The 27,214-nt window shown below is 37.5% G+C and overlaps 1 protein-coding gene across 2 annotated transcripts; it reads right to left on the bottom strand.

The window, feature by feature from the left end:
* Positions 1–1,345: 1,345 nt before the first annotated feature.
* Positions 1,346–27,214, bottom strand: bcas1 (brain enriched myelin associated protein 1). 2 transcript variants are annotated; one of them, XM_066671798.1, is made up of 14 exons: positions 27,096–27,214; positions 25,778–25,847; positions 25,058–25,136; positions 21,175–21,491; positions 13,776–13,928; positions 12,773–12,829; positions 12,032–12,067; positions 11,770–11,949; positions 11,111–11,188; positions 10,488–10,526; positions 9,109–9,234; positions 8,914–8,997; positions 6,554–6,775; positions 1,346–3,824 (listed from the first exon to the last, which is right to left on the bottom strand). In XM_066671798.1, exons 2-14 carry the CDS (start codon positions 25,814–25,816, stop codon positions 3,759–3,761), a joined length of 1,476 nt encoding a protein of 491 aa, XP_066527895.1. In that variant the 5' UTR covers positions 25,817–25,847; positions 27,096–27,214; the 3' UTR covers positions 1,346–3,758. The 2 variants fall into 2 exon arrangements, with proteins under 2 accessions (XP_066527895.1, XP_066527896.1); XM_066671799.1 differs by lacking the exons at positions 8,914–8,997; positions 11,111–11,188 and having other exon boundaries at positions 9,109–9,230.

Here is a 27,214-nt window from a genome sequence, read left to right as displayed (position 1 = left end):
TGTGCAATGACAAGAGGGGTGAGCAAATGGTGTGAGCTAAAAGTCAGTGTTATCTCATCAACAAATGTGCACAGCTGAACTAAAGATAAGCACTCAACCTGGAAGCACATGCTTATGTTTTTATATAGCTACATATATCCTGTTCTTGCGCCACATAGCACTTTCCAGAATGGATCAGCAGTTACTAAATGACTTAGGCAGCTAAGAGATTTTCTTTTGAAAATATAAAAGCCAGGAATATGTTAAAAATATTAAACACTGTGCTTTTAAATATAAAGATACACTGTTTGGGGCATTCCCTTAAAAGGGCCATTTCCTATAGACGCTATCAATGGATTATTTTTTTAAAGCCCAGTTAAGGTACATTAGAGGTACATTATTTACTTTTACTTTTCTATTGCATTACTACTGTATATATTCATACTGTGATCAATTTAAAGAATGGACTCTATCTCAAATGTCGAGAATCCATTTGAAAATTCATCCCTTTTCCATCTTGTAAGGCTGTTCCAAAATTTTAACGAAGTGTTTATAAAGGCAAAAAAAAATAATCTATGTAAATAAATACAAGGTTTTTAACAGTGGTTGACTGAAGCGCAACTCAACAGGATGTGGTTTGTGAGTCTGAGACACCTTGTTTTAAAACCCTTGTGCTAGAAAGAGTACAAATGAAGGTTGTTTTCAGAGTGATACCACAAATTGCACTTTCTTAAAATCAGCACTTTCTAATTTAGTTAGGCTGTTAGAATAAACAAGAGCTTTTCTTCTGAAAGAATAAAACCTTGCTCAGGTTTTTGGGAGCAATCCTGTACAAAAAAAAAAAAAAAAATTACGAGTACCTGTAAATCCTGTCTAGGGATGGTTGTTATGAAGCATATACAGGTATGATTAAAAATGCCATTTATTTTGCAAAGCTAAAGTATTTATTCATTCTGAAATCAAATCATTCTAGCTAAACTTTATGGGTACACTGTTATAGCTAGTGAACTTAGCTGCTTGAAATGTGCCTATTGTGAAACAAACTTTAAATGTACACAAAAGTCACTAATTGCTTTATATTATTTAATTTTAAAACTTTCTCAAAAACTTACCAAATGCAAAAAAAAAAAAAAAAAAAAAAAACATAGAGGCTTTTTTTCTGGTGTCAATTTTATTGCATGTCATATGCTATATTCAATTGACATTATCAGGACAATAACTTGAATCTCCAAAGTCGTAATTAGTGGAGCACAAACAAAATTTCTTAATTTTAATTCAATTTTTTTTTGCAATAATTAATTTCAAATTATACAAATTATATTTATATATTTTCAATTTATATTTTAGTATACATATATATGGTACATTTTATAAGAATTAATTAAATAATAACAAGTAAATAAAATAATTTCACTTTTTTTCACTGATAACCAGTCCAAACACATTGCGGAAATAATAATAATATAACGATAATAATGATAATATATGCATACTAGGGAGTAAAATACATTAGTTTGGAGATATGAAAAAATAAAAAAAACAAATAAAACAACGTAAGGCCTAAGGGCCTTGGAATCTGATCCCTTCCACTCTTCCATACTCTCTCTCTCTCTCTCTCTCTCTCTCTCTCTCTCTCTCTCTCTCTCTCTTTCTCTTTCTCCCTCTTGCTCTCTCTCTCTTTCTCTCAGTGAATTTTGAAGCGGCATTGGCTCTGACACACATTAATGCTGACAAGGGGCCTCTCGGCTCACTGTCCCCACAGCTTTAGACCCCCTCCCCTGGCCAAGATCTCCCACCCAGCTGATCAACCCACTGTGGCTGCACAGGAGCAGGGCTACAGCACAGAGACAAAACCCAGAGAACTTTGGGTGAAAGAGAACTTTAGACAGGAGCCAATAACATTTTAGCTTGGTCTGATCAAAACCTTATAGGCTGTTTTTGCGTAAGGGTGTGGAATGTAAGTTTTTTGTTGTGTGTAGGTTTTCTATGTTATGGTCATTGACAAATAATGAGTTCAAATATTTCTGAAATGAAATCTATACTACATTTATAGTTAATATCTATATAGTTGTTATTTCAAAATTAACAACAAAGTAATGATGTGAACTAATATATACACTGCTGTACCCAGTTCCAAGTGTGGGCTAGAGAGGTATAAAACCCCCAAGCAGTGGGCTGTAGAGCAGTAGAACTGCATTTTCTGAAATGATGGAGCTTGATCCGACATATTTAAGATCAGCTGTACTTGGATTTGTGATTCAGAGCTAATCATCCAACCTGAGTAAATGTAGTCAAATCTTCACACCAATGTTCCAATATGCTAGAGTAAAGCCTTCCTAGAAGGGTTGATGTTATAAAAGCACTCTGATTCTTCGTTCAGAAAAGGTTTTGGGTGAAATGGTGTCTAGAGTAGCATATGAGATACCATCAGACTGATACCAAAAAGTATGTTAAGGTATGAAACAGGAGGTTTGGTTAGGCTTCATTAAAGTGTTTCTTATTGAGATCATAACTGACATTTGCTTGTCTTTCCAAATCTGTTGACACAGCAAAGACGAGATGTCTTCATGAAGCTGAAACCTTGCGTTTTATTATTAACAAGGACTGTATCATTTTACAGAGACAGAATCATTCATTTATTTGATGGCATTAGTTTATTACTGGCAAGAAATAAAAATGCATAAAAGAATGGAAAAATGTCTGTATCTCAGATTCATAGATGAAGACAAAATCATGATATCTAATTAGGTCTGTGAATATGAACAGAGGGCAGGCTGAAATTCCATCAACCATGATATGATGCTGAACAAAAATAGCAGTTTTCAGGAAGCAATTATACCATAATGAAATTGAGTGAGCAATATATTTAGTGAGTAATAGAAACCATGTGGAAAAGCATAGTAAATTCTTAGCTCAAGGAGGCATGGTTTACAGCAGTACCAAAGAAAATGACCCGTTTACAAATAACACATTTATGATATTTAACAAAGCTTGCATGCAATAATGTGACAATATGTTAATTAAAAAAAAAGTGGTTTATCTTAAATTCACTTTGACCTGAAGCTCTAACAACGGGCCATTTTATATCAAACAGTCATACCATGGAATGTCTGGAGATACTGAGCTGATCAGACAATATTTTATAATTTCATCACCAACATAAAATAGTATATTAAGGGTGTTAACATTGTTTTTGGGGGACTTTTGGGTGAGGTTTGATTGAATGTAGAAACTCTATGGGTTATTTAAAGATTGTTTTCACAGTCATAGAAAGGTTTGTCCAAGTGCAATCACTTTTATAATTCTTTATCTTTTTTGTTCAGTTTACCATATTGTGGGTTATATGTGGGTAGATAGGGTTAATTGACATTCATAATACACCACTATGTCTCACAAGAAACTGCAGGTCATAGAGAATCTTAGTATCTCTTTTTTTATATTTCTCCCCATAACACTTACTCTCCGAAACTTACTCACCAAATCTCAAGAACCCTTTGCAACTTTACAGTTTTCTTAATGAAAATATAAATAACCACCCGTTAAAGAACACATCTCTGTGGCTTAATTGGCTTAAACATTGGAATTAAAACCCTGGTTGACTGCAGAAAATTTTGGGAAGGACTGGATTTGGAAAAGGCCTGAATATATTTCAGTTCTCAGTTCACCATTGTATTGGAGGATCAGCACACCCACTCTAGGTCAGGACATTCAGATGCTTATACCTATGTACATGTGAAGGGATTTTCGTTCTCTGTGCAGATGAAGAAATGCAAGGGTCTCTACTTGGCCTTCTCAGGTGCCGCAGCTTCCGTTTGAACTCCTGCATCAGAGTGACGTTTCTGACCCTGAGACACACATCAGAACACATTAGAGACAAAACCAGGCAGACCCAACCACTCAGTCACTCAGTGTCTGCTTTTGCCAAGGCTGGTAGCACTGCCGTGAGCACAAACCTATCCTAACCTGTTGGACAACTACAAGCTTATTTACATCAGCTTTTTAGATGTATTTGGGTCAGATTCATAACTAGGGCTAAGGGTGATTGATTTATGAAGGCCTTTGTGGGCTGATGTCATGGGTAGCCCTTGTAGGAATACAAGGAAATGCAGGAGAAACTACAATTTAATTCATTCATTCATTCATTATCTGTAACCGCTTATCCAATTCAGGGTCGCGGTGGGTCCAGAGCCTACCTGGAATCATTGGGCGCAAGGCGGGGAATACACCCTGGAGGGGGCGCCAGTCCTTCACAGGGCTACAATTTAATTGGAATGCATATTTGGTCAGTGACAGTTCTGTAGCATTTGATCCCTCCCACGTTTTTGCATATTGGTTACACTGAATTGTTTCAGATCCTCTTACTAAATGAAATATTAAGACCAGGGAAACACAAGGTGGCAACACACACACACAAACACTCAAAAAATTGTGTGTTCAATGAAATACTAGTTCTGTAACATGCATATCAGTCAAATGAAAAAGTAAAAACAGAGTAAATAAAATATCATTTTAAATGGACGATATGCAAACATTGGAATTCCTTCAATACTTAACATTATTATAGTGTTAAATAGTATCCAATTCTGTAGTGTTTTGGTTTCAGGTCCTAGTTTAAACACATATTATGAGTAGATCTGAAATAAATGCAAAATAATATGTAAAACCTGAAGAAATCAGGAAGGGGGGCAATACTTTACACACCATGCGGCCCTACACCTGTTCTTTTTGGAGCAACACTAACAATAGAGTATATTTAGTGCATCTATTTTTGCCAAACGAGGTCACCTAGTGGTCAGGATATGCTACTGGTGGGAAGGCCCTGTACATCCGTCAATGCACTTCAGACCAAAACCACAAGTGACTCATACTGCACAAAGGGGGTTTTAGACCTGTTCTGAAAAAGTCATCAGAATTTTCTTTTCAACCTGATATCTTATTAGAAAAGCTAAAAATGGAAGAATGGACTACGATTATAAAAAACCTGGCTGCATTTTTAAACCAATGCAAAAAAAGCAGCGATGGCAGCCATTTTAAGAATGTTTTCACCATTTGTCTTGTACATTTGTCAAATTTTGGAATATATGCATAAAACTGCCAGGGCCCAGATGTTCCAAAAACTTTGCAGCATTTAAGGGGAATTCCATCCATTTTTCAAAATTTCTGCAAAGTTTTGAGTTTGAGCAGTAAACTGAGTCATTTATGTGAAATGCTAAATTGTAGAGAATTTTACTGGTTTATTTATGGTGACCAGGAATCAGTGTAATGTATTTAAACAAATCAGCAAACCTACACAAAGGTCTGGATTTTTCCATGTAATATAAACATTGGTAAAAATACAGAGACAGTCATATCGTCCCTGTCTAATTAAAAACATTATCTCCCAAACTTTACATGAAAGGGGAAAAACCTTAAACCTTCTTAAACCTTCTTAACTGAATATTTTATTCAAAGTAATTTTGGAGCATTCCTATTGGTCCATTTAACATGTGATTGTCACATAATGTGAAGGACAGATGATGTTCAATGATGTAGTAAACTAAAAAATCACATAAATGGACCTGTTGTTCTGCATATTTTGTTATCCCCATTGAACCCTGTTTTTTAATGGTCGGGACTTCCACAGGACCACCACTGAGCAAGTATGATTTGGGTGGTGGATAATGATAAGCACTGGAGTGACACTGGTGGTGTGTTAGTGTATGTTGTGCAGGTATGGGTGGATAAGAGACATTTGCTGGCAACTGTATGAGACACACCTACCTTGTTGATCACACTTTTAGATACAGTAGAACCTGTGGAAGTCCTGATCACTGACAAACAGGGTTAAAAGTGGCTAACATTGTATGCAGAGCAAGAGATGGACTTGTGTGTTTTACATCAAAACCCATGGACTGCTGGACTATGAGGGCTCTATTTGGGACCACTTGCCTCAGAGGGCTAATATGTCAATCAAGGGATCAAACCATTGATCTCCTGTGCAATTTTGGAGTCATAATTTTGTTGTATGAATGACAATTTTAAGAGTCTTAACAATTTAATCTTGCATTATTGAAATATCAGTGGAATTCATGCACGTACAATTGAATACATCTAACATCTTCCATTTAACAGTCCTGTTAGAGAGGGTGCTCAGTGGGATGCTCACTCAAACATTTTGAAGTGATATTTGTGATGACTCTGGGAAAAACTACCAGGTTCTCCCTGTTTTGACAACCAATCATTTCTACTGTAAATATCTTGGAATGTTTATTGCCTTAATGATTGATTTATTGAGATGTTAACCTATTTTTTTTTAGTGTAGTCTGTGGTTTTATGCCTACACTCTGGGAAATAAGTTACACCCCTGGTTGCTGCGGTGCTCCCCCTTAAAGGCAGTGTTCTTTAGCTTAATTTCTTTCCTCTGGGGAAAGTGAATTCATTGTACTTTTAAAATACACAAATAGACCCTAAGACCTTTGTATTACAGTGGTAATATTTCTTACGATTATGTTTGGTGAACAATCTACCTGTGCGTTACCTTATATTATATTAGTGTAGTTAAGGTTTTAAGGCTTCTTTATTGTTATTATTGTACCAGGTTTTTGAAGAAGAGCTGGATGGAGTTCCTCTTCTCTAGCTTGCGAGGGGCACTGGGTGAAGAGTTATCCGCACTGCCCACTGACTTATTATCCAGGACGATGGCGGCAGCAGCAGCAGCAACGGGAATGGCTGGCTTTGGCTCTTCTTTGACTTTGGCACTTGAAGTGGCCTCGGCGACTTGGGGGGCTGCAGGGACTTCATTCTTTTGCTCTTTCGCCTTTGACCAAACCACATCAAGGGAATCAGCAGTTACAATTTTCACAAGTGCTTGAGTTTCTCTTATCCATATGAGTTACAAAGGAGGCAGACAAATAGAGCTCCAAAAAGAGAGCAAGAAGAGATTAATGTGATAAGCTTTAAAAGTAGAATGAGTACAAAAAGCTGTTACTCACGACACTGATTGTTAACTGATAAGTGCTCATGTTTAAAGGAGTAGATTGGTCAAGAATTTCATTTTCTTCTGATACCTAATACCAGATTCCAAATGTAGACGATCAACCAAGACATGTTTGATGTCTTAAGTTTGCTTGTTTGTTTTTTACAGTGGAGCTAACAAGCAAATGTAATTAACAAATTACCAGAAGCTCATTCCCACATATTATGTTTGTTCAAACTATGTGCCCAGTCATGTTACCTCATAGAGGTGCTTATGTATTTTTATAATTCACATCTTTAAGATTAACAAAAAAGTTCACTTACAGCATAGCTAAAGTCAGGGGAAAGTTGGATTTTATTTGTACTTTTGAAAACAACTGGAATCAACCAAGGTCAGAACTGGCCAATATTTATTCCAAACAAGAACCTAGCACTTCTGTTGCATTTTTGCAACTCTTTATTCCTGTAAATTCCATCATTAAATCTGTGTGTTCATCCTAATTCTTTGTCTGAGGGTTAAGACATTTATTGTTTATTATTTTACATTTATTATGTCTGATCTGTGTTGCGGCCGGCACGGTGGCGCAGCAGGTAGTGTCGCAGTCACACAGCTCCAGGGACCTGGAGGTTGTGGGTTCGCTTCCCGATCCGGGTGACTGTCTGTGAGGAGTTGGTGTGTTGTCCGCGTGGGTTTCCTCCCACAGTCCAAAAACATACATTGGTAGGTGGATTGGCGACGTGTGTGTCTGTGTTGCCCTGTGAAGGACTGGCGCCCCCTCCAGGGTGTATTCCTGCCTTGTGCCCAATGATTCCAAGTAGGCTCTGGATCCACCATGACCCTGAATTGGATAAGTGGTTACAGATAGTGAATGAATGATCTGTGTTGCAATTGTATGACATATACTGTCACTGTCCAATTAAAAACCTCAGTTTTTGTTTGATTTTTAGTTTAATACATCATTTGAAAACAGCAGCTATCCTTCAAACTGTGTTCAATTTTCCCGACGAATGAACCAATAAAAATGCTCCAAAATTATGTGGAATGAAATATTTTTATAACCACTAAAGGTTAAGAAGGATTTTTTTTACTATTTTGGGAGATACATATTTTTTATTTGGATAGTGACAATATGACTCAATATGACTCAATATGAGTTTTTTGCATGTGAATGCTGGTGGTACACCATGGGCTACTAATATTCTTTGTATAATTTTAAATGAAAATTTGCTATATTTAACACTGCTAATTAGTACTGGTACTACTTTATTTCCTGTTCTCAAATAATCTGCACTTGAGCTTGGGGTATTAAAACAAGTTTTGTCTATTAGTCTATTTGGTTATGAAGAAATCAGAAAATAATGTATGACTACTGTAGCTCTGGTCCGTTATCACTGACAACAAGTAAGACATACACAGCATTCGTCTATTTGAGTTTACATAACATATCATTAGAAACTTTCATTATTTATATTAACGTTGTAGCTCCAGTGGAAAACTAAACAAGCAGACATCAATATGATTTGGAGTAGTTGTATAACTTTGCCACATCTGTGTACAATGTTTTTTTGTTTTTTTTTTATCTTAAAGGAACACAATTAATGTGATTCTTCATTGGCCTGTAATAGGGAGAACAGAGCCTCCTTTGTTGCTACTTGGGGCTCAGCCCTGGAGAAACTGCACTAGGTAATGTTTGGAGTAGAATAAGGAACCATATCCTATCCTACCCATCCACATTGATTTCAGTGCAGTGCTGTAAAAAATTCCAGCCCCAGGAGCGAAAAAATTAAAAATAAAAATTTGTACCCTGTGTTCCTTTAAAACCTAGACAACCATAACACACAACACAACTCACAATCTGACAAAGGTTTTTGACTGAGAATAAGTAGCTCAGTGAGTAGCATGTCACAGCACAGCCTTGAACTCTTTTAGTTCAGTCAGTCTGGTTAATTCCAAGATGGCCACCATATAGCACTAATTACCGCTCCTCCAGTGCCAAGAGAAACACTGGCTGCAGCACTGGATGCAGCTGCCTGGATCTTAGAAGTCACTTGGCCTAGCAGTACCTCAAATTCACACACAGTTCTAATTACTTTGGTGCATTCACTCACACCACAACAGTGTTTGATAAACACCACTTACTGGCAACCTTGAGTTTGCACTCCAATTCTGATTACCTTTGGTTTGAGCAAGTTGGCAAAAGGGGAGGGCTTTTTCTCTGGCTTTGTTTCTTTTGGTGTGGGGGCCGGAGGTGGTTCTGGTTTGGCAGCGGCTTCAAGGGTGCTGGTCTTGGATACATCTACCTTAAATAGGGGAGCAGGAGAAAAGTATGAATGTGAAAACAAATCAGGGAATGAGCAAGGGAATATGTCAAGGAAACACTGGAGGGAGACAGGAGGAAGATATAATATTTTAAAGGATCAAAGGTAGCTTTTGTGAGCAGAGTCACATGAGGAATTTGAAGCAGCTACAACTAAATAGGTTTATAAATTGCAATGTACAAAGTGGTAAAATATCATAGTACCAAAATGTGATGAATATCTTAACTGCCTGTTAACTAGGACTGAATGATTTGGGAGAATATATCATTGTGGTTTTTCCTCATCAATATTGCACTTATTTTAATATAATTATTTTCTATATTCACCTTTACTCTGAGGCTTGAATGCTTTTTGCAGTGTGCAAGACTGCAGAGCAAATTTATTTTTGGGCCAAATCTGTCTCACTTTTTGCACTGATGGCTCAGTTCTGGCACTGGCTAATGTTGTGTTGGGCCAGACATGGGCCAACTGCCTGATTTGCCCCAGATCTACAACACACCTGATATATTGCCGAGAAGAGGTAGAGCTGTGGCTAAGTTGATGCACCCAGACTCACCCTGAGTCTACACCATCATTCAAGGCCAGATGTGGGCCATAAGAGAACTGCAGATTTGCCACAATTGGGCCAAAAATGCATTGCTCTCTGGGTGCCAGTAAACAAGCTCTGTATGTAGGGCATACTGTTGCATGCAAAGGGTTACTGGGTACTGTTTTTCACTGTTAATATTGACTTCTGCATATTTGGGAAATATACCATATACATTATAAATATCTTCACTGTCCAAAGAAAAACTGTATCACCAAAATTGTATCTTTATAGTAAAAGGAAAAAATCTTCTTAACTTTCAGTGTAAATGTTTTATATTCCAAGATATGTTGGAGCAATTCTGTTGGTCCATTCATTTTGAAATGTTCACACAATGTTGAGGACTGTGTGTTAAAAATATATAGTTAACTACAAATCCACAAAAATGGAGATACAGGTTCCTCTATGTATGATACTTTCTCTGCAGAAAAGTGTTGACTGAAATTTTGACAAACACAAAAAATTCTGCATTTGATTGCAGTTGAAATTGCAGCTCTTGTGGATTCACTATAACAACAGTTAATGATTTGACCCCATGATTAACTGTGACAAGAGAGAAGAAGGGAACATCAGAAGACAGATGACGTTTCTTCCCAATCAAAACTGCCCCAACAGCTGATCAGATTAAAACTTATTTGAACTTATTTACCTGTACCTCAACTGGATGTGCTTCCTCCTTCACCCCAGACTGCAGACAAGCAGATATTTGGGTTAACTAGGCAAGAAACTACAATTCCCATAAGCCTTTGGAAGCGAGTCCAGTCTCACAGGAGCAATAACTCAGCTATTTGTAGTACAATGCTTCTCAGAAGCCTGAATACATTTGACATCAGTTATTAAGTGATGGGATGGAGTGGATGAGACCCAAAGCTCATGGTTTAGTTGGACGCCAGTTGTCATATGAGGTAATGGCTGGTTTCAGCATGATGTCAATCTAATGAATGTTCAGTTGTTTATTCATTAGATTGAGTGGAAGTTTTGCTTTTCATGATAAGATGCAGAAGATTTTGTTAACAGATGAAAATTCACTGAAATTCATTTGGGAATGAGGTATGAAGTAAATTAACCTGACACAGCTTATGATTGTCATTGTAAAACCACCTCTCACAAATAATCTTAGTAATAAGACACATGATGACTGCTGTTTCCCAGAATCAGTCACAAAAGACTGACTGGTGAAAGGATGCAATTAACATAATGGCATCAGTGATGAAAACTCAGAAAGGGTAAGTCCTGTTAATTTCAAAATGTTTGCTCTGTGTTGTTGTTTACCGCTGATGTCTTGGCAAAGACTCCTGCTCCACTTGCTGCTGCCACCTGAACTTTTGACACCACCTTGCCTAGCAACACCTCAAATTAACGTCATTCTGTTATTCTGTGCCACACCTTAGTCTTTTTATAACTAGGATATTGATCTGACAGACCAATACCACATCCAGTAAGAATAATGCTGCAACATTGTATTTAACCTGTTGCTAGTTTTTTTTATTAAGTTATCCCATGATAAAACAATATATATTTCTATGAAAGAAGATTACTTTAGCTTACTTATATTGATACTGAAAAAAAAATGTAATCATATATAGCAGGCAGCAATAAAAATAGCATATACAAATATGCAAAAATATTGTTGGTCTTGTCTAACTTAGCTAACATGCTAACATTTTGTCTGCTGTTGTAGGCTAATGTGTATATATTAACCTTTTACTTTTCACTCTATGGTATGTTGCACTATTCTGCTACAGTTCAAGGTAAAATGGGACTGGATATATTCTGATATTCCTAGAGCAATGGCTGCAGGTATCAGCCCAGTACAGATATATATTGCACACTATATATTGTATATATAGTACATTATAGTTATGTTCCAAAACCTGGCTCAAATATATTGAACTTTATTACAGATAGTTCAGTATCAATTAAATGCCTACCTTTGGACGGAAGAGCTTGCCAAATGGGCTATCTTTTGCTTTTGCTTTGCTGGGAGTCTCTTGCTCTTTGGCTGCTGCTGCTTCTGCTGTTGGGACTTCTTCTTTCTTTATGGCTGGCTCTGCTTTACTCTCCATTTTTGGTGGAGCAGGTGGTGGAGGTGGAGGCACCTTTGATGCTTCCTGTACAAGGCAGACAGTTGGAAATTGGAATAGAATTTTTGACCAATGACACCAAAACTGTATCACTATAAGTGTTTCTTACATTTGGTGCTGGAGCTGTTGGGGTCTCCTTCTGTGGCTGCATTGTAAAAGAGGGTACAAAGAAAAGGCTCATTTGCAAATGTATTCAGATTAAAGCAAAAAATGTCATGCTTCAGCTGGTAGTCTTTCTCTCTGGAGGTCTTTACTGAAGAGAACATGCTGGGAAGGCATGTGGAACCATCCTCTGCAGTCTTTGATTGAGCTGCTGGTGTGGAAGGCCTTGAAGCAAGGGTCAAGTCATTAAAAAAATAATAATAATAAAATACCCATATATATAAAACCATATAGTAGCTGTAGTACAGAGCCCTGGCTTCAGGCCATAAAACTCACTAAAGATCGATAAGTCATGAAGCTACTGTTGTTTTATTTGATAAAAATTCTGCAGTCAGCTGGGGATTATCGATGACTATCAAAACATAAATGGTCTGGTTTGGTCTTTCATTTGGTCTTTTCCTCTGCAAACCAAGCAAAGGAAAAAAAAAACTAAGTGACAGCAGAAAAAAATGTGTACTCTAAGCACTGACTGAAAAATCTGTGAAACCTCATTAGCTCAAAAATATGAGGATGAGAATCTGACACACTCACAGATGTGTCATCTGAACATGTCGGCATCAAAGTAATCATTGCGTTAAAAATCATTTGAAAATACATCTGCTTTAAGCCAGTAAAAATGCGGAAACAAAGAACAATCAAAATTACAGCTTACCATTACCGGTACAATATCAATCCAAAGCTTGTTTACCTGGTCGTTTGAGGCATCAGGAACTGCTGCTACTTCTTTTGATTTGGTCGGACTCACCTTTGTTTGCAAAAAAGAAGAGAACGGAGTCATGGAAATATTAGAGTGACTGTGGAAAATCATGATGGTTGCATGCTTTAGCATATATTGCTCTTTCAAGTACTCCATCTTGGAAGTCTATAATGAATCCAGTTGGTACAGAGATGGCCTTTGAAGTCTGGGGCTGAGCAATTGATATATATATTTAAAAAGAGCAAGAGAGGGAGAGAGAGAGAGAGAGAGACAGAGAGAGAGACTATAATGCCCAGCTGTCAAGACAGTTCAGATGGGCTAGCTTTTGCCACAAGCACACAAAGAGCTCCATGGCATGGCTCATAGTGAACATGTTCACTTATTGAGTTGGCCATTGTCCTTTGGAGATGGCGTAGGCCTGCCCATGCTTTATCAAGGCCCATCACAATTTCCAAACACACAGGCCTCCCCTTGTGAGCACACATTATGCAGCAAAACAAAAGGCTGCCACATTCTGACATGTTCAAAGGGCTTGATTTAGCACTGTGCCAGGGAATAGTTTAACTGTTAGAAGGGATCTACTTTGGAATTCTTAGGAATATTTGGATTAACTGAAGTACATTTTGTACATTTGTTTTTAGACGTGCTTTGTCAAGATGGTGACTTCCCTGAACACTAACAAAATCCTGGCAGACTCTGTGTTTTTGTTTTAATGTATATATTGAATTTTTATCCATCACTCTATTTAAAGACAGCCATTTTAAGCTGTTTCACATACTCAGTAGTGTGTTAGTTAGAGTAATTTATTAAAATCAATTTTCACATCTCAAATTGTTTAATTCTGTTTTCAGCAAATGAAGAAGTCAATACACAATTATTTCAAAAAGTATAATTCATATGTCATATGCAACTGATATAAATCAGTAACATACCATTTTTAATAGAGATCAGTACAACACCAAAATAGCACAATGAAATAATAAAATGTACTTACGAGTGTTTTGAAAAAGTTCATAACTGGGTTTTCCTCTGAGTTTATCTCCTCTGCTTCAGCACTGTCTTCTGTGACTTCAGTGGTGCTGGAATCGAGCAATTCACCCTGTGGCTCTTTCTCAGACTCTGCACTTCCCTTTATGTCAGGAGGTTCCTATAGATGAACCAAGAGAATTAGCCTTTGGAAAGTGTGTTACAGTCCTACAGCTGATGTGCAGTAGCTGTTAATCGCTGCATTGACGAGCTGCACAATTCCAGCCATGCCTCTGCCTACTCAGAGCCACAGCAACAATCACTCTTTCATTAAACACTGTTTTCCCCCCTCACTCATTGGTATTCAGCAATGTCTCATGAGTAGTAAAGTAGCCAAGCTACTGTATAGTATTTTCTGTCATTTCTATCTTGTCTTAATCTTTTTTCTTTTCAGAATGCATAGCTTCTGAATGAGTGAGACTTCCAGGTTTCAACTTTGTGCAGTAGACAGTTAGAAGTAAACTAGATAGATTACATAGTAACAGCTAGAATATTGTTAGAGAAATGAAACACTGATCTTTTGAGAAAAGAGACAAAACAGTCATATCCACAGACAAAACATAAAGAAAACTTGATTACAAAATGGTGTTCCTTCTTTAGAGTTCTCCTACAGTGACACATATAATCGTTTGAATTTTGATTAGCTCAGTGTGGACACTTCAGTTTATGAGAACACTGAGACAGTAATGAGTGACAAAAATGTATGTATAATTTGATCTTTGCAAAATGCATGTACAATTTAAACTCCATAATCTCTGGACTACCCTGAACACAACTTTTTCCTTAAGCAAGACTTTATCAAACATTACCCATGTTACAGCAATTGTTCAGACAAAATTAAAATGTTAAGGAATTCCTGATTTCCCATATGTTCTTGATGAACCAAAACAAATCTGGAGTTTTGTGTTTATAATTATTGGACTAATGAAGACATTGTATTTGTCAAGAAATGAAAAGCTTATATTCATAATTCAGCATTGTGCCAATTGCATGAACACACCATCAGACATAGATTAAGTTCTTCAGTATCCTCAATCAGACTAATCTATATAGCTTTCAGCACTCTATTACATAGTGTTTTGTTCATTCATTCATTTCCTGTCACTGCTTTATCCAGTTCAGGGTAGCAGTGTGTCCAGAGCCCACTACCCAGAATCACTATAATAACCACTGTATTATGGGCAGCCGCAGCCGAATGATTAGAGCATGGGTCACCAATCTTATCCACAAAGAGCCGGTGTGGCTGCAGGTTTTCATTCCAATTAAGCAGGAGCACACCTGATTCTACTTGTCTGATCAACTAGTTTCCTTCTCTACATAGTTATACAGGGTGTGCTCCTGTTTGGTTGGAATGAAAACCTGCAGCCATACTGGCCCTTTGTGGATAAGATTGGTGACCCCTGGGTTAGAGGACCAGGCTTGGTACTGGAAGGTTGCTAGCGCAATCCCCAAGACTGTTGGAAACATCCATGGCTGAAGATACCTTGAGCAAGGCCCCGGGTGCTGGGGATTGCTGCCCCTCGCTCTGGGTGTGTGTTCACAGCCCCTAGTGCAGTAGTATGTGTATTCACTGCCACAGAGAAGGTTTAATGCGGAAGACACATTTTGTTGTACATTGTACAATGACAAATAATTGCACATTATCATTATTATCATTATCTTAGTTTAATGTAGTTTCTGTGCATTATGTCCCTTTATTTTATAACAAGCATAACACATTGCACATACTTTGCCAATGTCTCAGAATTTCCAGTTCCAACATAAATGAAGAAGCAATAACATTCTAGTTCCTGTGGCTACTGCAGCATGTAAGATGGAACTGGATGTTTAGATCAAAAAGACAAATAAGCAGCTGAATTCAGCTTCATATGACAGATAGTTAGGATTTAGTAATAATATATAGTTGTGGAATGCTTTTGAAGGCAAGATGCCCTAAATCTAGCCATGTTTAATGTCCAGAAGTGTTTCTCTGCTATCGCTGCAAACTGGTGGCAGTGAGCCACTGAAGCGCTGCACTTTTTTGTGCTCTGATCAGGCTCTTGATAGTTGTCCCATGTTGTAAGGGAAGATTTTAACCACTAAAACTCAGTTCCGGGGGCAAGATAATGCTTAAAAATAAAGTGCAGGGTAAAATTAAGAAAAGGGATTCATCCACAGAGTTGACTATGTCAGTTTTAGCTCCATTTTTAAAAGTAATGCCAGTGGTTATTTGTTTTTCTATGATGTACTATGTTTGTGTTCTTTCAGACTACTTAGTCACAGTAAATATATTTGCTCTGCGAATACTAGAAAATAAATGGAAGTAATCCCAAATCACCCAAGACAATGAAGTACTTTAAATCAGCTAAGTGGTCATGTGATCATAAGTGATCAACATCATGTATCTCACAGTGAATCATATAGATTATTAGCTTGAAGATTATATGGTGTATTTAAATGTAGGGCTGGCACGTTAGGGGTGATTTTTAAATGTGCAATTAAAGTTACATTTTTTCATGCAGAGATTTCATCCATTGAGTGGCGTCTCCATTTCATCCTTCAAATTCATGCTTGTGTCCAATCAGCCAGACTTACACTGTGATGTCCCTCTTGTTCCTCTGCTGTTGATTCAACCACAGCGTCAGTGACACTACTGGCCTTGTTCCCACACTTTGACTCATCGCCCATGCTTAAGCAGACATCCATTGCGATGTGAATGGTGCTTTCATTTGCATGGATGTTAATGCTGAGCGCATTGTATGAACCATCTTCCAACATTTTAATGCACACAGTCTTTAGCTGATAAAGCAATTGTATATATTCAGCAGTATCACCCGCTAAAATAGGCTTATCAGTAACCACCCACGTTTCTTCCCAGATGAGGTCTGGCGTATTAGTTAAACTGAATGGTTTCTTAGTAGCAGGAACTTCATACTCTGTAAAGGAGACTTCAATTTCCTGCACCAAACTGCAGAATCTGGTCAATCTCTATTCTCCCATTATCTCTTGGATGTTCTGCATCGGAACGTCAATGACAGATTCTCTGAGGCCTGCACAAGGTTGCCATCCTAAAAATTCTCATTTTGGACGAAGCAAATGAAGTCCATCTCCTTTTAAGGTTAATCAAAATGTCATACTTCAGCGGATTTATTGAGAACTGGATGCCACTGATATAATATCAATAGGAACACAAAATGAAAACAGGCTAATATTTGAAAGCTAATTTTATGGATGCTATAAGTATATTTCCGTAGTTTGGATGAATTCATTCATTCATTCATTCATTCATTCATTCATTCATTCATTCATTCATTCAACTTCTGAAACCATGCCATCTGATTTAGGGTCATGGGGGTCCAGAGCCTACCTGGAATTAAGTGCGAGACAGGAACACACCCTGGGTGTGTCCTTCAGGGTGCCAGTCCTTCACAAAATCACTCGCATTACACAAAATCACTCACACAGTCACACCCTAGGACAATTACACACAGCCAAGTGTAAGGTAACCCACACAGACACTGGGAGAACACACCAAACAGCAGACAGGTACTTGCGGCAATGATTGAAGCCCAATGATATAGGTCCCCTGTAATTGTGTAGCAGCAACACTGTGGGTCCCCACATAAACATCAAACGTCTTTTGGACATTGTTTTTGCACTCAATCTGGTTGGTCTGCCATGGCCTTTATTTAGCCCAAAAACAGATGTTAATTATTGAGCTCTGTTTGGTCCGTCTGATTTGGTCCAAATTTAGCCCAAGACAGACTTCTTGTTTCAGACCATTTATCGCATATCAACCAACTTTAGACTAGGAGGTATGTCTTTTTTGTAGACATACACTGTTAAGGCTTTAGGGGATTTTATTCAGGAAATGAATAACTATTAAATCTTTAATTCTGATTTAGAGAGATCAGTTTTTAGAATTTTAATTGATGACCAAAGAGGGACTTAAACTTATTCATTTTAAATGTAAAATGACAAATGATTGTGATTTAACAAATGCTTCTAAAAATATCTATATTCACTAGGATTCATGTGTGAAATAATTTACTTATATATATATATATATATATACACAGGGGGGCAGCACGGTGGCGCAGCAGGTAGTGTCGCAGTCACACAGCTACAGGGGCCTGGAGGTTGTGGGTTCAATTCCCGCTCCGGGTGACTGTCTGTGAGGAGTTGTTGTGTTCTCCACGTGTCCGCGTGGGTTTCCTCCGGGTGTTCCGGTTTCCTCCCACAGTCCAAAAAAACACACGTTGGTAGGTGGATTGGCGACTCAAAAGTGTCCGTAGGTGTGAGTGAATGTGTGTGTGTGTGTGTGTGTGTGTGTCTGTGTTGCCCTGTGAAGGACTGGCGCCCCCTCCAGGGTGTATTCCCGCCTTGCGCCCAATGATTCCAGGTAGGCTCTGGACCTACCATGACCCTGAACTGGATAAGGGTTACAGATAATGAATGAATGAATGAATATATACAGGGGTTGGACAATGAAACTGAAACACCAGGTTTTAGACCACAATAACTTATCAGTATGGTGTAGGGCCTCCTTTTGCGGCCAATACAGCGTCAATTCATCTTGGGAATGACATATATGTGAATAAAAACTGAATGCAATGATGTGGAGGTGCCAACATCTAACATTTTATTCAGAATAGAACACAAATCACAGATCAAAAGTTTAAACTGAGAGAATGTATCATTTTAAGGGAAAAATATGTTGTTTCAAAATTTCATGACGTCAACAAATCCCAAAAAAGTTAGGACAAGGTCATTTTTTACCACTGTGTGGCATCCCCCCTTCTTCTTACAACACTCAACAAACGTCTGGGGACAGAGGAGACCAGTTTCTCAAGTTTAGAAATAGGAATGCTCTCCTGTTCATGACTAATACAGGCCTCTAACTGTTCAATCGTCTTGGGCCTTCTTTGTCGCACCTTCCTCTTTATGATGCGCCAAATATTCTCTATAGGTGAAAGATCTGGACTGCAGGCTGGCCATTTCAGTACCCGGATCCTTCTCCTACGTAGCCATGGTGTTGTGATTGCTGCAGAATGTGGTCTGGCATTATCTTGTTGAAAAATGCAGGGGCTTCCCTGAAAGAGATGACATCTAGATGGGAGCATATGTTGTTCTAGAACCTGAACATAGTTCTCTGCATTAATAGTGCCTTTCCAGACATGCAAGCTGCCCATGCCACAAGCACTCATGCAACCCCATACCATCAGTGATGCAGGCTTCTGAACAGAGCGTTGATAACAACTTGGGCTATCCTTGTCCTCTCTGGTCCGGATGACATGGCGTCCCAGTGATTCATAAAGAACTTCAAATCGTGACTCATCTGACCACAGAACAGTCTTCCATTTTGCCACACTCCATTTTAAAAGACCCCTGGCCCAGTTCAAACGTCTCGGCTTGTGGAGCTTGCTCAGAAATGGCTTCCTCTTTGCACTGTAGAGTTTCAGCTGTCAACGGAGGATGGCATGGTGGATTGTGTTCACTGAAAATGCTTTCTGGAAGTATTCCTGAGCCCATTTCCTTGACAATGTCATTCCTGTTTGAGGTGCAGTGACGTTTAAGGGCCCGGAGATCACGAGCATCCAGTAGAGTTTTACGGCCTTGACCCTTACGCACAGTAATTGTTCCGGATTCCGGTTGATGATGATAACTTAAAAGTCTTTGCTATTTTACACTGGGTAACACCATTCTGGTATTGCTGCACAACAATGGTGGAATTGGTGATCCTTTTACCATCTTGGCTTCAGAGAGACACTGACACGCTGAGAAGCTCTTTTTATACCCAATCATGTTGTCAATTGACTTAATTAGCGTTAATTGGTCTTCCAGCTGTTCGTTATATGCTCAGTTTCCTTTTTCCAGCCACTTATTGCTACTTGTCCCAACATTTTTGGGATTCGTTGACACTGTGAAATTTTGAATCAACATATTTTTCCTTTAAAATGTTACATTTACTCAGATTAAACTTCTGATCTGTCATCTATGTTCTATTATGAATAAAATATTGACATATGCCATCTCCACATCACTGCATTCAGTTTTTATTCACAATTTGTTTAGTGTCCCAAATTTTTTGGAATCCGGTTTGTAGATCTGGTGACTGTGCAGGCCATGGGAGATGTTCAACTTCACTTTCATGTTTATCAAACCAATCTTTCACCAGTCTTGCTGTGTGTATTGGTGCATTGTCGTCCTGATAGACAGCACCGCCTTCAGGATACAATGTTTGAACCATTGGATGCACATGTTCCTCCAGAATGGTTTGGTAGTCCTTGGCAGTGACGCGCCCATCTAGCGCGTATTGGGCCAAGGGAATGCCATGATATGACAGCTCAAACCATCACATATCCACCCCCATGCTTCACTCTGGGCATGCAACTCTCTGGGTAGTACGCTTCTTTGGGGCTTCTCCACACCGTAACTCTCCTGGATGTGGGGAAAACAGTAAAGGTGGACTCATCAGAGAACAATACATGTTTCACATTGTCCACAGCCCAAGATTTACGCTCCTTGCACCATTGAAACCGACGTTTGGCATTGGCATGAGTGACCAAAGGTTTAGCAGCCCGGCCATGTATATTGACCCTGTGGAGCTCCCGACGCACAGTTCTAGTAGAAACTGGAGAGTTGAGGTGCACACTTAATTCTGCCATTGATATGTTTTTTTGGATACAATCCGGGTTAGCACCCGAAATCCCTTTCAGAGAGCTTCTTCTTGTGTCCACAGTTAATTCTGTTGGATGTGTTTCGTCCTTCTTGGTGGTATGCTGATATTACCCTGGATACCGTGGCTCTTGATACATCACAAATACTTGCTGTCTTGGTCACAGATGCACCAGCAAGACGTGCACCAACACGTTGTGTGCATTGCAATGTTGTGTGCATTGCAATATTTTGGTCAAAACTGTGCTCTTACCCTGAATGAATCTTCACACTCTGCTCTTACTGGTGCAATTGCAAATGTGCAATTAATGAAGATTGGCCACCAGGCTGGTCATAAAACCTCCCACACTAAAATGACAGGTGTGTCAGTTTCATTGTCCAACCAATATATATATAATGTTTTATACAATATAATAATACATTATTTATATATAATAAAAAACTTATACATATAGTGGCATGATGACAAGTGTTGATTTAAATATTATAAACAAACCTATTATAATTTAATGTTGGGACTTTATTAAATGATTAAATAAAACTGTCATTATGTATTTACTCATTTTCAAGCCTCCAATTTCAAATAAGATGAAAGGAATTCATTCATTAATTCTTTGTAAACACTTTACCCTGTTTAAGTTTGTGATTGCTGCATTTTTAAAACAAATCTCAAACTATGAGAGATGAAATTGTTATACTTATGAACTTACAGACTTCTGACTATCGCTCTGGTCTTCGGGAACAATCTGTTCTTCAGCTGAAACATTGTCCTGTGCTGCTGGGGCCACAGGTTCATTCTTCTTCGTGAAAAGCTTGAAGAAGCTGGCTGTCTGAGCTGGCTTTGGTGGCTCTCCTTTAGCTGGTGTGCTACACTCTGCTGAGATTTCCGGCTCACGTGGTGCCTCCACAGATACGACTATAGCACTCTCTTGCTTGGTGTTAACTTCTACTGTTGCTGGCTCTATGTGATTTGTTTGAGGTGCAGCAGGTGGCTCAGTGTTTTGTTGTATTGAAACTTGACTGGACACTAGAAATGAGGGACATGGAAAAAATACAAATGCATAAATACATATAAATATGATCTCCTCTGTGTTTTCTACACAGAGAAAAATAATGTCTGCAAGTGAAATCAACATAATTTTAGTATATATAACTGATTTCTAGGTCCTTAAATTTATACTATTTGATTATTTATATTTATCTACACATTTCACTTGTACCTTCTTTCAGCAAGCCCCCTGGATTTATCACAGTTAGCTCCCTGGTTTAAATCTGCTTATGTCCACACTGCACAAAGTTAAATAAATCTGAGGTTTCTCTGTGTTACCATTTTGTTTGTTTCACTGCATAAATAATGCACTATCCATCCATCCATCCATTATTTGTAACCGCTTATCCAATTTAGGGTCGCGGGGGGTCCAGAGCCTACCTGGAATCATCGGGCGCAAGGCGGGAATACACCCTGGAGGGGACGCCAGTCCTTCACAGGGCAACACAGACACACACACATTCAAATAATGCACTAGACTTTCTGTATTTTTGAATGAGCTGTGTTTTTCTATAAAGTGAGTGCGAGAGCTTAAATTGAGAGGTCCAGAACAACAGTAAACAAGATTGAAAGATTAGTTATATTCATATTAATGTGTTATGTTGTTCAATGACAGTTCCTAACTTCAGCCCATTTAAAATCTGGGGTAATGTTCAAAAGTGCTTATTACATGTACATGTAGAAAATGAAGGAATATGGAACTGGAAATTGTTTAATTTAAGGGATCAAGTAAAATTAATTTTACTCTGTTAGCAGTGTATAATGTCTAACATTTTTTATTTTATTGTGGATATAAAATCTAGGTTGCGCCTGTAGCTGAGCCTGTCGTTCCTACTTAGCTGTGTTTACCTATATAAATTCCTCACTGTGGTATAATCTACATATGAATTATACATATGTATCATTCATTTATTCATTCATTGTCTGAAACTGCTTATCCAGTTCAAGGTCCTGGTGTGTCCAGAGCCTACCCGAATCACTGGGTGCAAGGCAGGAAAACACCCTGGAGGGGGTGTCAGTCCTTTGCAGGCTGACACGTACTCACACATTCACTTTCACACTCACAACTATGGACAAATTTGAGTCACCAAACCACCTACCAGCATGTGTTCTTGGACCATGGGAGGATAGTGGAGCACCTGAAGGAAAGACACTGGGAGAACACACCAAATTCTTCACAGACAGTCACCTGGAGTGGGACTTGAACCCACTTGAACCTCCAGGTCCCTGGAGCTGTGTGACTGCAACACTATTTGCTGCGCCCCTGTGCCGTTCTTACATATGTATCGTATGCATTTTTTAGAAATTTAGAAAATTTACTTACAGCATTGTTGCACCAAAAAACAAAAACAAAAACAAAAAAACCAAAAGTGGATAATGAACAAGACAATGGACATATTGACTGGACAGACTGGACTAAAACTATATCATACATATTTTCCCCATCAGTTGCATATGTTTTTCTTGCATATATTATAATAAAATATTGCAGTGTTGTTCTACTGGCCATGAAGTTAGCTATCAGAATTCATCCTAATTCATCCTATTGACAGGAAGGAGGGATTATTTGTAATGTTCCTCCTCCTCTGTCAAACCTGTCTGTCAAACTTTTCTGTCATTATTGCGATCGGCTCCTTGTTAGTGATTTTGCTGGCAACCTTAAAAACATTGATCAATAAGTTACAAACTTATTTTGTTAAACTTTACCACTATTTCCACATGATCACATTATATATAAATTCTCCAAAAAAAAAATGTGTGACACCCTGGTGGTTGTGGATAGTATATTAAGTGGCTTTATTTGTGGTGTACACGTGGTAACTACTGATTCATATCACCTTCACTGGAAAGAAAATATCAATAAAATATTTTAATTTCCATAACAATTTGGTAATGCTCAAAGCAGCACATCAAAACATACTCAAAAACTGACAGTATTTTAACAATGTGATTATGAAAAATGAAGATAATGAACATATTTTTAAAATAATATTTATTACTGTAATTTTGGATCATATTTCTTTGTCTATTTACCATGCAATTTATCCACGATGTAAAGAGAAGCATTTAAAATGAAATGTGTAAAACAAAACAAAACAAAAATAATGGAATCACTAAGTTTTATTTATGAAAGTCAGTCTTTAACATGACAAGTCTGTAACATATGAGTCATATTCAAAAAGTAGAACTGTATTGGTTTACATGATTATCCTAAATTCAATCTGCAATGGTCTTAGGTGAAACTCTTCAGGAATCTCTTAAACCCCATGTTTCTAATCAAGAAATCACAAAACAGGTGGACACTTGTAGAAAAGCTTAAGTACACAGTACTAACAACATGTGGCTTTTTATAGGATGTCATGAACACTGAATAATCCTTAATACAGCCATGTCAGGGATACATGAAAAGATGTGAAACACTGGGCTTGCTTGGGAGTTCAGTAACCACTCCCCTGTGAAAGCTTTGTCCAAGGAGTTACCAGTAGCTACAGGCTGCATACCCAACACCAGTGAAGTTTACACAAAGATTATTGGCTAAAATCCATGAGCTAACTGAAAGTGTATGAGTCATTAATAATGATCTGTGAAAGTGGACTGAATCAGACTTTCACAGTCTGCCTGGTCCCTGAAATATCAATATTTTCTCAAGGCATCGTCCTCTACTCAGCCTCCTTCTGCTATTATACGACTAGCAGCACAACCAGATGCTGTACACACAGGAGAAAATCAAACAGCACTTTGTCACAAGTGTTGTCACTGGTCTACGCCCAGAGTTTACATAACAATGTCATGCCTTACTTAAAATTCTAATCCAATCTGAAAAAACAAGCTGGATATGGATTGATTCTGGTGACAACAATAAACACTAGGTTTTAGCCAGAACACACTAAACTCCTCACAGAGTTTAGGACCCCAGGGCCCTGGAGTTGTGTGGCAACCACACTGTAGGCAGTGCCACAATACCTACCACTCACTATTACTTTAATATATTAACATATTCATAATATATATTGTCCCTGTCCAATGAAAACATGTCTCTCCAAAAATAGTAACTTTACAGGAGAAGGAAAAAATTCTTTCTGAAGACAGCAAAATAGTATTATTGCTGTATTGAAAAAACTAACATTTGCTTAAGATAACAAATTAATTATTTTTTAAAATGTTTTTTGTTTCTTCGATAGCTCAATAAATTTAACTCAAGAAAACATGTTTGTTTTTTCTTGCTAATGAAATAAATTTTTCAAGCATATGACAAAATAGGACCTCATTATCTTGGTAACACTGAGCAAAAAAAAAAAGTATTTTGTTAACAGGGTAAATGGAATAAAAATATATGCAAATCCATGGACTTGTAGGGCTTAAGAATGTACCATAAAATCCATAAATACTTTCCTAGAGTAAATGTAAGTAGTTACTAAGCAACTCTGATAGCAATGTTTTTTTAAGTCCCAGTCTTTGCTAATGGAGACCAGTGGAAATTTTTACAGACAACACAGAACAGATAAGAATATCTTATGCTGTGTAGATATATATAATGTTCCTACCAGCATCCGGCAAATCCAGGTCAGATATTGCGTGTCCATTGGGTCCACCATTTTGAACATTTTTTTCATTATGTTCTGTCTGGAAAGAAACAAATATGTTGATTTCATATGCCACATTTAATGTCCAGGATTTTTATTTCATTATGTTCTTTTATTTTACACTGATCTATTTTATAACAGATTATAGATATATACACCTCCTTCAGGAGAAGGGAATGTAATATAATTTTTCGGGGAAAAATACTAGACTTTGAAACCACTGTTGTACCTTTATGTACCTCTATCACACTTTTGCCAAGAGTGTAGAAATATTGTAAAACAGTGTCTCAGGCATCAAGAAAAGGTTTTAGATGCACTGAACTCTTCAGATGTCTAGTTCCAATAATCACGACTGTGAACATTTTTGTCACTGGAAAGAATCCTATCAAAACAAATTTTGTTTACATAATGTTTGTTCAGTTATTGTTTGTTACAGCATCACTTCCAATGTTAAAGCTCATTTATATCTAGCTGTAAGAATTCGTTATAGTCCTTCGAAATTGCTGTGCAGTAATCTAGAACGAGCTTCAAGATAAATGTTCCTTGCTCAATTAGACTGGAACATTGCTCTGTACAATGGCAAACATTTGCAACTTGTACAAGGCCAAATGTCCAAGTGTCTATCCCCAATCAATGCTATTTAGTTGTGAACCAACAAAAAATGCATTCAAAGTATATTACCGGAAGTCTTGTTATTTCAACAGACTGCCTATTCCCCATCTTGGCTGCAACTTTGGCAAAAGCTGAAGACCTGCAATAAGAACATGTAAAAAGAAATACCAATACCTGTTTATATCCTGTTCAGCTCATGTAGTTCAAGCTTATAAACACACAAGTGGCTTAAAAAAATAAATAATAAAGCATTTGGACATTTGGGCTATAGATAAGATGTATTTAAAGGCACAAGTAAAAAACAAATTTGGAATATAAAAAGTGTAAAAGGTAAACTATAATACTGGTTAAAGTGTCTAATCACTCCCTACTCCATACTATCCCTATATGGGAAAGAGAAAGAGAGAGATATTAGATAGAACAGGACCACATATGTTCACTGAAGCTAATCTCCATGGATGTCTTCTTAACATATAACTTTATGAAACTAAATACTCAGTGAATTAATATTTTATTATATTTATTTATCTATCTATTTAGTTTTTTATGCATTGTGTCATAAAATTTAGTTTCAAATCATGTTTAATTATAATCATTTGATGATGTAAACATCTGCAGGTTAGTATCCAGAATACCATGAACATTTCAGAGTACATGAGTCCATCAATTAACACAATGTCACCAAAACCACTGTAAGGAAAATATCTCCAGAATTTGGCGTTTCCTTTTTTGTGCTAGACAGTAAAATATAGTTTGTACAGTGTGTTGGAGCACATGCCCAAATACTTTTTGGGGGCATTGTTAATAATTTTATAAAATATCAGGTGTACAAATAAGTTTTAAAGAATTTTTGTATAACATATTTTTGTAAAATTCAAACATTCTCCCACTCTTTTGTCATTTTATGCTGTGTAGAATTAAAAGCATTAACGGTTGTGTAGCAAAAAATCTTCTTGACTCTTGACATTTTATTAAAAACCCTAAAAAATTTGATTTTAATAAACTACTTTCACGATCACTAACATAAAATCACCATCTTTAAATCATCTAAACCAAAACGGACAAGTACTTTTGGATACAGTATTATACCCAAGAACAGAACAAATTGATGCACGTGCTTTTGCTGTCATAACAAATGCAGTGAAGAATAAATTCTACTCACCTGCCATTTTCAAACTACTTGATATTTAGGTTGTTTTTTGTTTAATAAAATAACAAATGCAATTTTTTAAACCATGCAAAAGTTACCACAAAATGACAATTATATTTCACACAAAATACACAAATTATTGTGGAGTATTTTTATTGTATTCCATTGTTCATGAAATATTAACATATGGTAAAGAGTTGCAAGTGTTTCTGCCTATATATAGGACAGGTGTCTTACCTTGTTCCACGGCCTTGCTTTTTTTTTTTGCCTAATCAGGCAGTCGTTGTTGCTGAGTGTTTGTGTAGTATTCCACGTTCAGATAGCAGAAACATCAGTAATGTGCTGCTTAATCAACT

Source organism: Hoplias malabaricus, chromosome 5 (assembly GCF_029633855.1).
Source record: "Hoplias malabaricus isolate fHopMal1 chromosome 5, fHopMal1.hap1, whole genome shotgun sequence".
NCBI classification, from domain to species: domain Eukaryota; kingdom Metazoa; phylum Chordata; class Actinopteri; order Characiformes; family Erythrinidae; genus Hoplias; species Hoplias malabaricus.
This window is presented reverse-complemented; position numbering and strand designations above follow the sequence as displayed.

Bases quoted from the DNA above. Each gene is read 5' to 3' on its own strand.
- bcas1 (XM_066671798.1), bottom strand. From the start codon at position 25,816: ATGGGGAATAGGCAGTCTGTTGAAATAACAAGACTTCCG. The intron at 11,950-12,031 runs GTAAGAAACACT...TGCCTTGTACAG, and splicing joins CAACAGCTCCAGCACCAAAT to GAAGCATCAAAGGTGCCTCC. The intron at 10,527-11,110 runs GTAAACAACAAC...GCTTGTCTGCAG, and splicing joins TCTTTGCCAAGACATCAGCG to TCTGGGGTGAAGGAGGAAGC.